The following is a 16,847-nucleotide window of genomic DNA, read 5'->3' as shown; positions in this document are numbered from 1 at the left end:
AAAATTTCTCGATGACAGTTCGGTTGTCGGTAGTCGATAGTGGAAGAGAATCGAGGCACTGGAGCGAAGTATCAACGAAAAATGTTACAAAAACGGGGAAAATTATAACCCATTCTCTCTTATGTGACGCAAGCGAAGTTGCGCGGGTCAGCTAGTTATATTTATTATAATTACGGTGAAATCTAGAACAATATATCACTGATTAAATGTCATGATGCACGATTGATTTGACGTTTGTATAGGATTACGTGGAAATTAGGACACTATTATAATGTATTATTAAATTATTAATGCGTTACTCATGTTTGTAAATTACGTTAGTTGTGTAATAGTTGCAAGTAAATACTTTTCAATACAATGTTATCATGTTGTTTTTACACTCATATTGACCAAAACATACCCTTAAAAAATAATGAAATACAGCTGCATCCGACGAAACTGGGACCCGACTCCGACTTCCAATAGTTGGAAGAAAGGCTAGACTGATACATCTTTAAAAAATAAAAGTTAAAACTGTGGTCCCACAACTTAATAGAGTAGGATGCATAATTTATCATGATTATAATGAACAATTTTGTATTTTCAAAATAAAGTAGCTGTATCAAGCAGGCCACAGTTAGCTACACAAACCTACAGTTACCAGTACCTAGTTACCTCTAAATTCTGAATTTTGCATACTTCCGCAATCCATCTACTTTCCACACAAGGCTCTCTACTAAGTTGTCTTATCACAGGATGTGACGATTTCTGTATTACTCTAAAAAATGTGGTATTTTTGTTAGAAACGCAGGAGCCAGTAGATTTACAACAGCTAAAGCAAAACAATTCCGAGCATCAATGTCCCAGCACTAAAACACTATCAAGCGGACTAAAGCACAACACTAACCAATATTAATGTTGACGCACAGCTCTACGCGTTCGAAATATAAACGAAATTCCAAGAGACATGGACTAATAAACGCCGATGTTTATTTGTATCGAATCCGACTCGATTCCTACGATTCGATTATCGAATAAGGGTGTGTCGATGGTAGATTTATTTATGTGATTTAGGACTTAGGGACCTTGTTCATAAACCGAGGAGTTAAGTGCGATTCTACAGCCGGTGCTTTCTTTCGAGACCTTAACGTTTAAATTGTACTTAAAATTGTTTCTGAAGTGGGGTTAGTATCAAAGTCAGAAAATAAATATGCGAATACCAGCAAAGGCAAACAAAACCTGTTGCCTATGAATATTTCAAGTTTTTACTCTAAGCGCGTTTGTTACAAAAAAATTGAAAACTAAGTATTTATACAAAATGCATTGTCCAAGCACATATTTACAACAAAAAATGTGAATAGTAAGGATAATTTTATTCATATTTTTTTTAGTTACAATATTTCAAGCACCTCGATTTGTTTAGAGTTGCACTGTCTGGCTACTATAGACCACCGGCTAGCAAACGAAGAATTTTGTATTAGGTATATACAACCCGAATTAAAGCTCCTAGCGGATGTTGAAAGAACTAATTTCTAAATACATTTCAATTGTCAAATTCTTTCAAGCTGAATGTACTTTCCATAGAAAATCGTGCTTCTAGACTTTGCAGTCAATACGGTGTATGTATAAGGGCTCTAATCTTAGGAGCGAATCGTAGATTTCGAGAAGGTATAATTGTTAATGACAGTTGATATTGGCTGGTGATTTGCTTAGGGAATTTCTTGTACTGCCTATTAATTTTGTCCGTAAATGTACGGGTATACCGTATACAGTTCTCAGTAAAACAATTTTGTTTGAGCATGTAGTTTGGGTTTAGGTTCTAATTATATTATGAATGTAAACTTTGTACATTTGTTACCCAACCGTCCAAAAACATCAACACAAACAAAGCCGAGGACGGAAGATTAATTTCCATCAATAATAAAAAGGTTACATTATTTTAAGATTAGGACAAATGAATAAAGGAACAGGTTAATCCCCTGCATATTTTTTTTCTACTTTGTTCTAACATTTTATTTTTTTAAATAAAATAAAAATATAATATATTAGTCTACTAAAATTTGAATACTATAATAATGTGAATACATTACAAACAGTAGAATTACTGATGTTTTTTGGTAAGTTACTGCTGTATTTTCAATTACTTTTAGACATTAATAAAACTATCATAGAAACAATTTGTATCTTTGAATAATACAAGTAACAATAATAAAATATTTAAGGCAGCTAAACCAACATACAGTTTTAGTACCAAATAAAAACTAACGACTAAATCTATGACTAACAACTAACCCTTTAATGTTGACCGTCTTATGTAAATTATACATACTGGGGTACTAATTGACCCCAAAATGGCTAATACCCCACTTGGCTATAAACGCACTGGGTAAAAGCCAGGCTTGTTTATAAAGGTTTCAGCGGCAAATTTCTCAAAGGATAATAAGCTTGGATGAAATTAGGACATCTTGAATGTCTTGTTAGTTTCTATTTAATATAGAGAAAGTTTAAGTTACTACAACATAAAATACAGGATCTATTAAAGATTCTATGTTGCACCCTTTAGTAAAATGCCTTCCTATTTCCTTAAAATCTCACTACAAGTGTCGTTCTATAATATATGCCGTGATCTATAAATATACCTACAAAATTTCACCCAAATCAGTTCAGCCGTTTAGACGCGAGAGTATAAGAAATACATAAAGTAACTTTCTCCACTTCAAAGTTTAGTACCCACTACAAGTTACCAGTGGTGCTTAAAAATCTAGCGGAAAGTTTTACCTAGTATAAAAATACCTTAAAATTCTGTAACAGTATCTTTACGAATTTATCTCATCTCTTTTCGATTTAATCTCGAGAGGAGATTAAACCGAATTTCAAAGGGATATTACGTCTTTGAGGTGTTGATGAAAACACGTCCCTCTGAAAAAAATACTTATAGGAAAATTACTACTTTTGCACATCTACAAAATGGCGGCTCCAAACTTCTTAGAATTCGTATCATGTTTGTGGCTAATGAAATGTATTATTGGTTATCAAGGTTCTGGGAAAGGAGTAATTTGAGTGTGGTTTTAAATCCTATTGTTTTTTATTAATGAGCTACGTACGTACGTATTACGCTCTTGCTCGTATTGTTAACTTAACTGTTTTAATTGACTACAAAACAATTCAGTTCTTGTTGGTAAAGTCTCCAACCCGCACTTGACCAGCGTGGTGGACTCAAGGCTTAACCCCTCCCTCATTACGGGAGGAGACTCTTGACCAGTAGTGAGACATTAATGGGTTAAATTAATTATTGAGTCGATTCTTATATTTATAGAAAAATATTGTAATCAAATTAAACTGCGATCGTACCCAGGATTATATTTACAAATCATAGGTTTATTTCACATTTAAATAAAAGTTCAGAAATTTATGTAATTTAAATAGGCATTGACATTTATAATACACAAATATCTTTGAAATATAACTATCTTTAAAACTTTAATAACATTATTATCAGATAACACACATATTCCCTACATACTTAACACAACAAAACTAAACCCAATAATCTTCACAAACTAACTTAAATTGGAGAACAGAACAATAATAGCTATTAAAACTTAATAAACTAGCATCAGATAAAATCTCCTCGCAGCCAATACTCACACAACTCAATAACTGGGGTCAATAAGACCCGAAGGATTAGTTACTGGACGCCGGCGATACGGGTGTTAAGTGTTCGTGCATTGAATACTGCAAGCTAACCCTTTAGAAGGCTATGTTTTGATATAAGTTTTAGATGCTTGTAGCATATTTCGAATGATTATTGTTATAATTTTTTATTAATCAAGGTTACTGTTATTTTTGTCATTGGGATAAAAATAATAATATTTTGAGCTCTTAGTACAGCTGTAAAACTTTTTTCGTACTTGTTATTATTATAGTCTCGCTGAAGATATAGTAATGGAACTAAAATATTTCAGGAGAAAAATAATGAAATTTCCATTCATTGCGGGTTCAATAAGACCCGAAGGATTAGTTAGTGGACGCCGGCGATACGGGTGTTAAGTGTTCGTGCATTGAATACTGAAGCTAACTCTTTAGAAGGCTATGTTTTGATATAAGTTTTAGATGCTTGTAGCATATTTCGAATGATTATAGTTATCATTTTTAATTAATTGAGGTAATTGTTACGACATTTAAACATTGAATCAAAAACCTCGTGAGCTCTTAATAAAGCTGTAAAAAATATTCGTAATTATTTTCTTGCTGAAGAAAGACTGATGAGGCTAAAATGTTTCATAAAAAAATATGCAATGATAACGTGTTAAACCCCATATAAGGAAATTCCCATTCATTGCGGGGTCGATTAGACCCCGAAGGATTAGTTACTGGACGCCGGCGATAGAGGTGTTAAGTGTTCGTGCATTGAATACTGCAGCTAAACTTAAGAGTTGACCCTTTAGTAATAAGTTTTGAAATTAAGATCGAAAAACTTGTAGAATAATTTGCCGGTTACAAATATTTTACAAAAATATTTATTGTAATTTGTTTTGAACATTTTAATGACTTAGTAAAGTTTATAAGATAATACAGAACTTTTCCCAGAAATAGAATTAAATAAATATGTTGGTACATGCAAGAATAGCTTTTATGGCTTGTATGAATCACTGCGTGTGCAAGTTGACTCACACTTGCCTGGTATTTTTTTTATAGTTTTCATCTAGCAAGGTAAAAAGGGAGCTGTTATGTGCTCTTAATAGAACTGTAGAATTCTTCATAATTATACACTATAGTTAATATGGTATATTTAGCTGAAATAAAACGAAAGGTGCTAAAATGTTTCTTAAGAAAATTGAATTGAATAAATAAGTAACATAAACATTTTTCCCATCACATTTTACTTATTAGATTTGCAAAATGTGTTGAACCTAATATTAGGAAATTCCCATTCGCCACGCATCACTTCCGACTGTAATGTTAAACGTAGCGGATGGAATGAAAATAATAATATATTTGATACGAAAGGCCTAGTTTACTTAACAACATTTACTAGACCTTTCGTTCAAAACCTTGAAATTTCCTACTTATAAGCTAAAACGATTTAATTTTCACAATTTCAACGTAAATCGCCTAGCTTCAAAACAGCTGTACTTTGATGAAAAGGTCAGTATAGACAAAATATATGTAAAAGTTTTAGTAAAAATATATTTAGCAGAAATTTTTTTTTGGTAAATAAAAACGTAAAGGTGCTCCCACACAGCAGTTATGTAACGTTAGAAACTGACTTATAACTTTTGTTTTTAAACAAATTTGTTCTAAAATTTTATTAAAATTGTCTTGTTATCGTGTTACACAATGTAGTATAACGTTACATAACTGCCGTATTGGAGCACCCTAATATAACTTAAAGAACCAAAATTAAACCAACATAATCAATAAATAATAAATACTGAATCAAACTCTCACTTTACTAAACTTTACGTCAATATGTATTTAGTATAGTTACAACTATTACTAAAACGGTCTAGACAACTAACATAACAGACCTATCAACATCAAACGTCAGGTTATTGATACCGGTCGTTAATTAGCTCACGGAATATACCGGCTATTGTCTGCAGCGACACGAGTAAATATCCGATATTCAGTGATAGTCCGGTGTTTCTATACACCTAACCTGTTTGATGACTACTGAAAGCTAACTATGGTTTGTAAACGAGTGACTTTGTTCATGATCGTACTGTACTTTATTTACGAATACCCAGACATAAAACAACATTATACAGAAGCTGTCCACGACATGGTTGTCCAAAAATCTGTTTGCCTGACACAAAACAACTGCTTGACTTATAAATCTATACTAATATTATAAAGCTGAAGAGTTTGTTTGTTTGTTTTTTAGTTTGAACGCGCTAATCTCAGCAATGACTGGTTCGATGTGAAAAATTCTTACAGTGTTAGATAGCCCATTTATCGAGAAAGGTTATAGGTTATATCATCACACTACGACCAAAAGGAGCAGAGTACCAGTAAAAATGTTACAAGAACGGGGAAAATTATGACCCATTCTCTCTAATGTGACGCCAACGAAGTTGCACGGGTCAGCTAGTACGAAAATACAACCAGACCCGTAACGTCTATATTATTGAGAACACATAAAGATTAGTTACGAGTGGTAATAGAACCGGCAACCCCGTGGGCATTGATATTAGTGTGACTATGCTACGGTCACGAAAATAATTATTAATTTGATGCAATCGAGTAAAAAAAATTTCATTCAAAAACACCAAAGTAACTAATAATCGAACTGAGTGTTCTTACAGGCTATTGTTTTCAGTACGAAACTTGAGTAACTGTACAATATATCGTGATAGTCCCCCGAATTTTTATCCTCCTAAACTATTTGATATCTGACAACTGATACGTGAGCTTACATCAAATATTCGTGTGTAAAGCACTTCAAATATAGGATAAATTTTCATCGTAACTATAGAAAACATTTGCGGTATTTTCAACCCTTTCAAATGAATACAAATTACTAGAAACTTTAGAAAGTGAAAATAATATTTCATTATTCTGAGAGTGTTGAAACTATTTTATATAACGCTTCAAATATTTAAACGATAAATTAAATCCTGTTCTATTGTTCTAAGGGTTACATGAGTATAGGGTATTTGAGTAAGTTCGTAAAATATTTATAGTCATGTTTGGCTTATAATATGTATGTTATACTCTTTTGTTGCTCGGTAAAAACTTTTTGCTTATGTAGAGATATTTTATTTTGCTTTTTGTCAAAAAAAGCGTCATGACGTCACACTTCGTATATTTGATTTTTAAATTGTTAAATTCGATTATGATATTTCATTACAGATGTACATATTACTCCGGTCAATTTAGACATTTGACCCACGACAAATTCAGGGGAAGCTGAAAATTCTTAAAATTGTTTAAATTATAATTATAAACATTGTCTTAAAAGTCCCAACCGATCCCATGTAAGGAAAAAATTTTAGCGGGGTAATAAGGTCCAAAAAATTAGTTTTTCGCGATTTTCTTGAAAACGGTAAGTTTTATCGCAAAATTACCCCAGACATAATTTGTAGATCAGGGAATTTCCTATAAAAAAGGTATCAATATTTTTTTCCCTAAAAGCCACCGCTTCTGAGATATAACGATGCAAAACCTCTGGAAAAGGATTATGTATTGAGAACCATTCCAAAAGTTTTCGTAAGTCTTTAGCATCTTTTTTTACTCGTGAATCACTTGCATCAACATGCTGCTCGGTCGTATCCATCCTAACATTAGCCAGATCTTCTAATTTTTCACAAACTGTATTCATTGCATGCATACTATAAACCCATTTACTTATGACACTCTGTTTTGTGCTTCTTCCTCGAGCAATACCTCCATCTGTCTTCATAGCTTTCATCATAGACTGCTCAATTACCATGTCCGTTGAAGTGCCACAGCTTAATTTGTCTGAACGTCTCACAGTGAAGAATCCTTCTGAAATTTTTTTATAGACTTCAGGATCTATGAAATTCTCTAATAGTAGCATATCCTGCAAGTATAGGTGTGCAGACTTAGCATACGGAAAATGTCCAGACGCGTGAAAGTAAGGAAGCATTTCTTTGACGCAGTTTAAATGAGCTTTCCAATCCCCCATACGTTCAGCTCTTAAAAACTCTTTAAGAATTGAAACCATATAAAAATATTGAATCCAAAGTTTCGCTGTTGGTCCTCGTTCCTCATAATCCTTATGTTTTTGATTCAGTTTATTAAGTAAAGCTCCAGATATTTCATCATTTTCAATATCATTGTATGAAAAAATTTTATCTACTATATTTTCGATATTAATTATTAAATCAGCATCCATGATGTCATCGATTTCAACTTCTTTTAATATTATAATTGCTAAAGCAAGTTGAAGTAGTGTATGACTGTATTATGACGCTCGCAATTTTTTGCATCGTTATATCTCAGAAGCGGTGGCTTTTAGGGAAAAAAATATTGATACCTTTTTTATAGGAAATTCCCTGATCTACAAATTATGTCTGGGGTAATTTTGCGATAAAACTTACCGTTTTCAAGAAAATCGCGAAAAACTCATTTTTTGGACCTTATTACCCCGCTAAATTTTTTTCCTTACGTGGGATCGGTTGGGACTTTTAAGGCAATGTTTATAATTATAATTTAAACAATTTTAAGAATTTTCAGCTTCCCCTGAATTTGTCGTGGGTTTACTGATTTTTTGGTCTAATTTGACCGGACTAATATGCGTATTTGCCGTAATTTAATTTCCACCGTCATATGACCGTTTAAAATATGACGAATTACTTTTAAATGGAATAATCTACGTTAAAATTGTTAAACTAACAACTATTTTTGAATACCAATATAAAACTTTTCGTTTTAAACTAGTTTTATCAATAGTTTTTGTGTTTATTCGTTTTAAAAAGTCCTACATAATATTGGTCAACGTTTTAGGGCCCGAAAACAACACTTCATTATAATTATATTGTGTATAACAGTTTTAACACGAAGAGCCTTAAACGTCCGTTCTTTTAATGGAACCCAAAAAATGTGATCAAAGGAGCGATCACGAACCACTTGTGTTTAATATTATCAAGTTGCTGTTGATTTTTGTATGGAAAATTTATCAGCGCTTCTTGCGTAGGTTTTTAAATAGGATCAAAAGTCACATGATATGATAGCAAAATAAAAAAGTGATGAAAATTTAGTGCATGAATATGTTTAAAAATAAATAATGAAATAATGTTTATTTACCAGTCTCATTCCAATTGTTTAAAAACTATGCTAAACTAAAGTTACAATGTTTAGCTTTAGTAGTTAAACTAAGCGCGACACAAAAATATGTCGATAAAAAAATCTTAAAATAATAGGTATAAAAATATCATATTATAACCCTAATTTTCAAATGACATAAGATTAAATTTGCTTCAATGCGTAAGAGACATACTTTTTCATAAAAGTAGGATTTAAAAAGACATCTCAATTCACTGTAAAATGTGTTGGGTTCTACAACCAAGCTTCCTTTAGTACTGTACTCAATTCTCTATTATTATCGGCTACCGACAACCGACCTGTCATCGAGAAATTTTGTATGAAAATCTGATTAGCGCCTCTGACGGATGTCGTAGAAACTTTTTTGGCAGTACATTCTAAATTTCAAAATGTCGATAGTTAGCCGGTTGTCGGTAGTCGATAGTAGTAGAGAATCGAGGTACTGGTACATAATATTAGGTACTTAAACGTATACGTTACCTATGTTCAGTGTTCAAAGGTTTTGTGCTAATGTTTGACTTTCTCTTGTAATACCACTTTGGGACTAACGTGTTTGTTGAAGTAAGTGGGTTCGATTCTAAGTGAGCTTGTTTTCAAGTGTCTAAATCTAGTTAATGGAGTCATTGGGCTGTGTGGTTAGGAATAGCTTAGAAAAGACGGTAAAAGAGACGGCAGTAACAACATAGTGTTTTATACAGCTGAGCATAACATATAAAAATATATTTGTAAGAGTTTATCTAATGAATATTAGACTATTATGGAGATCAAACTAGATTTCCGCCCGCGGTTTTCCACGCTTCAAATTTCACCCCCTTCGAGAGAATTTCCTAAAATCTTCTCTTAGTGCTCCTCTACACTTCCTCAGGAACGTTCACACCAAATTTCCACTTTCTACGTTCAGTAGTTTTGTCTGTGCGTTGTTCATCACTCAGTAACGGAAGATTGTTTCAATATATTGATTATTTTATTAATTATTCGGTTTCACAACGCAGTGCCTACCTAATAAAAATTAAAAACAACAAAACAATCTTTAAGGTTTGTTCAATGGGTATTTAAATAAACAAAATATTCACAAATGCTACCAAATCACAGCGAAAGAGATATTTTTGCTAGACAATGTTTATTACATCACAAAATGTATATACAAACATGTTCTACATCCATAGAAACACCTCACACTTTCAGGTAACATTAATATCCATCAAGCACTAGGTAACTCGAAGCAAACGAAAACAAAAGAATAAAATACATCATACGACAAGATCATTACATTATTACTAGTAGGTAATACTAGCATCGTACTAGTACATAAATAACAGCAGTAGGTACTAGGTACTAGTATAAATAATGTAGTAGTATACAACACAGAATAAAACAAATCATACGACAAGACCATTACATTATTATCAGTAGGTAATAACAGATACTAGTACCGTACTAGTATATAAATATAACATAGTATTAGGTACTAGTATAAATAATGTAGTAGTATAAAATACGGCCAGTTTCCCCGTTGATAAGGAAAGTCTTAAGACTTTAGTACCTTGTAACCAGTATATTGCACATTACTACTACAGATAGACTATGCTGACTGTGGGGTAAGGTCTGTGTGTTAGCTGAGCGGATTGTCACATCTTTTTGGTGAAATAGATTTAGAGGAGTAGGATTTAATGTACCTAAAAACATATTCTGAATATCAAATTAATCATTCATTCATGTCACGTATTACCGACCATGGTAGTCAAAATTACAATTAGGTACTCAATCCATTTGGTACTAGTTCGTAAAAGCGTATGATGTATGTTTGAAAGAACAGCTGGCTAGAATCTTTCACTCTTAATTACCAAAAAAATTACAATCAGGCAATCAATATTTAATAATTGTTTGTGTTTCGCAGAGAAAAACAAGATCACGTCTACGACATCCCTTATTGGTATGAAAAACATAAAATGATAAATCATTTTAACAGTCCACAAATCGCCAATATTCATCTATTCAGCAATGACGCCTAAATCCCAAAATAATCAAATGTTTGATTACTCATTATCGCTCACTTCATTCTAGTTACCAACCAATCAATATCCACAATAAACAGCTGCCTCAAATACATCGACCACTAGCAACCAAACCTCACAGAACCATTGTTACTAGACCACGTAATGAAATCAGCGAGCCGCTGTCAATCACACCGCAAAACAAGATGGCGGCCAAGTGACTTGTTATGCTCCTCATGCATTGTGCAAGTGCCCTTATACACGCTCACGAGTAAAAATGTAAAATATTAATTCTATTGCTAGGAAACCTAAAACCTAACTAATGCCCTTAAAAAAATTGCTACAAACCCTAAAAGCTTACCTTATGTTGCTTCTCTTGATAAAAGTGCAAATTATTAACATCTAATTACTGCAAAAACCGTCAATTCATTGATAGAGAAAAATGCCAAAATCACAAAATAGTTCACTGTTTGAACAATCATCTATTAGAACTCTCTTCATTGTTTTTACTGACCAATCAATGCCCACAATACATCGACCACTAGCAACCAAACCTCACACAACCATTGTTACTAGACCACGTAATGAAATCAGCGAGCCGCTGTCAATCACACCGCAAAACAAGATGGCGACCAAGTGACTTGTTATGCCCCTCATGCATTGTGCAAGTGCCCTTATACACGCTCACGAGTAAAAATGTAAAATATGAATCCTATTTACTAGAAACCTTAAAAGCTTATTGTAGTTTACTTATATTTAAAGACAAAATAGAGATTTTTGGTTTCATCTTGCTGTTAAAGGGTGATAGTTTTAAAATGATAAAAGGTTGTATTTTTTTAAATAATAAAACGTTGTCTTTTAAGAAAAGTAAATGCAGGTTTTTATATTTTTGTCTCAAAATATATTTTGCTTTACAGAATGTTACTTTATTTAATAAAAGAACACATTTAAACATTAAAGACAACGTTGTCTACAAAATATTTTATTTTCTAAAACATTTCTCCTTAACGTACAATTTCAAAATGTACACGAAATAACATGTTTTGCTCATTATTGTTGCAGCGTTGCTTTCAAGCTTTCTTCCTAAGTAAATGTTATTTTTTCTTTAAGTTGTAAAATGTAATATATCTTTTAAATGCCTGCCTATCCCTAAAGATATCCCGTATAACAACGTGAACATAAACTTATGTTGTACTTAAATGAATAGTATTAATAAAATTTTATAGTTTAACTAGCCGATTCGCGCAGCTCTGCTCACGAATTATTTGTTTGCTTTTTGTTCTCCATTATAACTTTTCACATGACATAAAGATAATTTTACATATTACATGTAGCATTGGTTGTGCTGTTTGAGTTTTGCGCTTAGCAACACATTTAGCGATTTATTTTTATACATTTATAATAAAAAATATCCTATGTCCGTCTCACGGTTCCAAGCTCCGTCAGACTATTGTCTCTTTCACCAGGAAGTCCAACTCAAATTCCCTTATTCTTTATTTATCAAATCTTCGTACAAGTGAATTCTAAATCGTCCTATTTGAACGTGAATTCGTTTCATTTGGGAGTTCGTTGAACATCTATTGTGTTGAGTTCGATCTTTTATTCCATTCACTTTACGATTCTGTTACATTTGAACTTGTTTTATTGGGGTGCGTTCATGAAAAGGGCCACGAGGTTAACGGTCACTCAGAAGTTATTCTTAAGTCCTTATCGGAAACATGTTTTCTTTAATGGGTATATTTCTCATTTCAGTAATATATAACATATTATTTAAAATCCAATAGGGCATATTACATGAGACTACCATTGCGGTTAGAGAAACATGAGTGGTACCGCAATTCTGTCTATAACTTCGTGTGTAACAGATGTGGTGTATTATTTTTTTACCTCATGTATCGATTATGTCACAGGCAGTCGATTTTCTTGCAAATCTTAAAGGTCAAACTTCTACGTAAACTATAACTTCTTGTATCCTTTTTCTTCTTTTGGAAATTTTAGTACTCCAAACTAACAGTCCTAATCGCAGAAAATGCATTCATCAAACACAAAATGTGTCTTTCGCATTTATTTTTATAATTGATTTGTTTTCAAGACAATGATTATTAAATATCTGTGTACAGCATCTACATTTTGCTTATACAAACAATAATATTTGCCCAAGTAATAACCCTCTCAGTAGCATTGAACTACTTAGCATTGAAGTATTTTGTTTTCATCGGGTTATCTGTTACAACTGTTTGTGATGACGTGGATTACAATGGAAATGTCGCGGCTTATTATTGTTTAGTTAGATACGAATTATATTGTTCTAGTTGTGAGATGTGGATTTGTTGAAGGCTGAAGACATTATTTAATCGTGCTACAAACTCTTTAGCTTTTAAAGACATTTTGTAAAACAGTCATGTGACTAGTTAAAAATATTGTCTTAAAACTCTGCTCAATAAATTGTATGAATGGTTTAATACCAAGCTCATAAAAAGAAATCAAACTTTACGAAATACAGAAAGAAGCTGTTGTTTAGAATTTAATAAAATAAAATAACTTTAATAATAAACCTCTTATATGAACATTTTTACTTTAATAATTGCTATAAATTAATTTAGATTTATAATGCATTTGAAAATTTGTCTGAAACCATTTTGACTTCAAGCCCATTGACGGTAAAAAATAAGCACCAAAAGTCGTCAAAAGCGTGACTGAAACGTTCTGAAATTGGAGCAATTTAGTGACATTCCCCGAAAGTGAAGTAATAACGTCACTTGAAAAAAGGACTCTAAATTGTACTGAGTTACGTTTTAAGCTCTAGAGAGTTATATCTTGTTAGGCTAACTACAGTGTTAATTTTTTCGTTTAAAATAGAAGACATACATTAAATTTCATACTACCTCTAAGTGCTTAAATTCTGTAAAATTTCATAAGCTATGAAATATTAGCATTGCTTCCAAATGGATATCAACTTACCATCGTAAAATGTTAAGTTAAGCATAGCCGCTGTCTTTTGCGTATTTCAAAACTTACATTAAGCAGTTTAAAATATCAAACGCTCAGTTCAACAACTAAATAATTAATATAGTTAATTCTACTATACTAAAGAAATCGAAACAGACAAGCTCTTGGTAAAATAACGGCAGCGTTTATCAAGTTTCCTAGATAATAGAACTGCTAAGTGCTGGTACAGAAAAATTGAGGGTAAATCCTATACATTTAGATGTTACATTTTAAGAGTGAAAGCCTATCGTTTAACTCGGCTACTTCTAATCTCGGATAACATAATAGTATGGACCTAAACAACAACAACAACACAAACAAATATTGGCTAAATGATTATTCCAGTTAATTGATATTTAAACTTATAATTCGTACACCGTCTTTTCACAATGACTTATAAAAAATATGGGTCTTACTATACTTTATAGCTTAAACCGCTCTTGTGTTATTTTATAGCTATTTTAGTTCAATTTAATAACTTTTAAAAATGGACTAAAATGCCTTCTGTGAAGATTATTAAAAGTCATAACTACTTCTTTACTTCAGACTGTTCTTAACAATCTATGATCCGTGGTTGAAAGATGAACAAGTGCAAAACAAATACAAAATAGTGTGTCCTACAAAACTTGGCAGACGAAACACGAGTGTCCGTTACATAATATGTAAAGGAATTCAATAACGGCCGAGTGTACCGTGAAGAGCAAGTATCGCGAACTCTCGTGTTACTTTCAAACTCTGACTAATGCTCTTGTCTAAGACTGTACTGTGGAAAGATATGTTCTGTTTGAAATAGGGACTGGTTGAAAATAAGTTTATTTGAGAAGCTTCAATAAAAAATTTGGCTGTAATATTTTGATATTAATTTGTAAATAATGATTCCAAAATTTAAAAGCTATTTTTTAATAAGGATATTAATAGTACCGCATTTATTTAGGAGTTGAAGGTTAAGAAATGTTGGCTATCGTAAAGACGCCTGTGATATTTTTTGAGATTATACTCGTATATTTATGTTTTGGAATTTTATTTATTTTTAGAGTAGAAATGTTGGTTCACCTCTACAAAAGAGGAATATTTGAGATTCAGACATCTTTAAAATGTATTAGAAACACCATTTGATTGTAATTTAAACCTTGAATTATTATAAATACTCATGATAATTCAACTTGGATCCAAAAATATTTCCAAAACTTTCCTCAACACAATATGTCGTTTACATATTTAAATCCAAAATAATGGAAATACTAAATTATTCTACACTGACCTGCGGGGTAAAGTTGGGCGGCTGCAAAGGGTTACAGATAGGCGGCGCCGCGGTGCTCCCATAGTGTTGCTGGTACGATGACGTCAGAATCTTCTTGTGCGCAGACGCATGCGCGCGGTAAGCGCTCACACTCAACTTCATCACTCTAATTTGAACTGTATTACAGTAGAATAAGGTCGATATTTATAAAACTTTTACACTATTTGTTACACAGTCACTTATGTCCTTATATTAATTTCTTTGTGGATTTTAACGCACAACCGATCTTCTTGATTGACTAGTTTTTTTTATCTGAAACAAAAGAGAAATTATTAATTTTAAATACTAGAAATAACACAAATACATACGTAAACACAAAAGTTATAATAAAGTGTACTGCTAAGTCTGCTACAGTATAATTCGCCCATTTGGTAGTAGTCTAAAAATGTTATTTTTATTAGAAACTACAAATGAACGGCGCTGATAAGGTACATATGACAAAACAACGATGCGTATAAAATTTGCATCCAGAAATACTTTCAAAGCTTTCATAGACAAAAAGCATACATTGGCTGTTTTGATAAGAATTAATGTAAAATATTATGCTTTTGAAAAATAAAAATCTTGGAAAACTAAGCAAAAACGCGAGTGTAGGTTTGAGTATTTCACATGGTTGTATTACAAAATTGGACGTTCTGGCCACAGAAGTGCATGAATTCAGGAGTTCCTGGGTTCTTTGTCTCATATTTTATGATTATTTTATACTTTTGTGTCAATTTTAATTATGAAAAGTCATCCAGCAAATCTCATTTAACAAAACCTCTCTCAAGTGTGCTAAAACATCACTATAATTTCCTCAACTTCAAACAATAAAAGTTAAAACTCAACCCTCATTCCTTGTTCAATACCCAGCGAATATATTGTCGAGTCATTGCTCTCTGTCAAGTACACTGCTTGTTGAGTACTGCACACTCTGTCAGCGTATTCATAGAAATCCAGCAATGTATATAGCTCAAGTGCATTGACTCGTCACTGGCGTGATTAAGGAATTAGCCGAAGTAACGACACTCATTAAGATTCCTACTCAAAGTTTTATTTAACATAATTGTCGAATTATGTCGAGGTTATGTTGAAATATGAACAAGAATTAAAGAGTTATAAGTGAGAATTAAGTTTGATGAACTCGTTTATAAAATTAAATGTTAAGTCTTTTGAACTCCTGTGTCTAAGTCCTGACTCAAGGTTTCAATGTAAAGACTATTTAAGACGTTACGTGAAGGGATTACTATCTCCGTAAATGTACCTAATTATGTAATGAAAGAAAGTAAGTAATGTATAAAAAAAATGGTATTGATATTTACTCATTTTTGCATATAGTGCAAACAATGATTCAATATCAGTAGTAATATAATCCTCAGAAGAAACAACATCTTTAATTCATAAAAAAACGACACAAATCACTTCAACAATAAAGTTCAACAAAAATCACACACCAGCCCTACGAAGTCTACGAACGCCTACGAGGCGCTACGGAGGTCTACGATAACATCTACGAGTATATTGCACTATGAGTCAACATTCCCAATGAACAGAATACGTTGTTCACTTCAATCTATTTTATTTTCTTTTATCAGCCCTTCTTTCCCTAGAGATGTAGATCCCAACTGAACAATCCCATTTAATTTAGGCCGTCCTTTTTGAAAGACTTAAGTCAATTTGATTATGGACAGTGGAGTAATTGAAGTAATTTATTAGTCGTCTTGTTTATTTGTTGACTGCAAATGGGACTGGTTGAATGATAGGAGTTCAGTTTGAAAGGTCAAGGTCAGACTTGTATTAAAATCATTATTATGGGT

The 16,847-nt window shown here is 32.3% G+C and overlaps 1 protein-coding gene across 8 annotated transcripts in view; it reads right to left on the bottom strand.

Moving 5' to 3' along the window:
• Positions 1 to 16,847, bottom strand: part of Cngl (Cyclic nucleotide-gated ion channel-like) — a 400,426-nt gene that overhangs the window by 189,970 nt on the left and 193,609 nt on the right. For all 8 annotated transcript variants that reach the window (XM_076128118.1, XM_076128122.1, XM_076128121.1 and 5 more), the window contains exon 2: positions 15,013 to 15,303. In XM_076128118.1, the coding sequence (XP_075984233.1) occupies positions 15,013 to 15,153 (141 nt within the window). In that variant the 5' untranslated portion in view covers positions 15,154 to 15,303. The remainder of the gene's footprint in view (positions 1 to 15,012; positions 15,304 to 16,847) is intronic.

Source organism: Anticarsia gemmatalis, chromosome 20 (genome assembly GCF_050436995.1).
Source record: "Anticarsia gemmatalis isolate Benzon Research Colony breed Stoneville strain chromosome 20, ilAntGemm2 primary, whole genome shotgun sequence".
Classification (NCBI taxonomy): domain Eukaryota; kingdom Metazoa; phylum Arthropoda; class Insecta; order Lepidoptera; family Erebidae; genus Anticarsia; species Anticarsia gemmatalis.
This window is presented reverse-complemented; position numbering and strand designations above follow the sequence as displayed.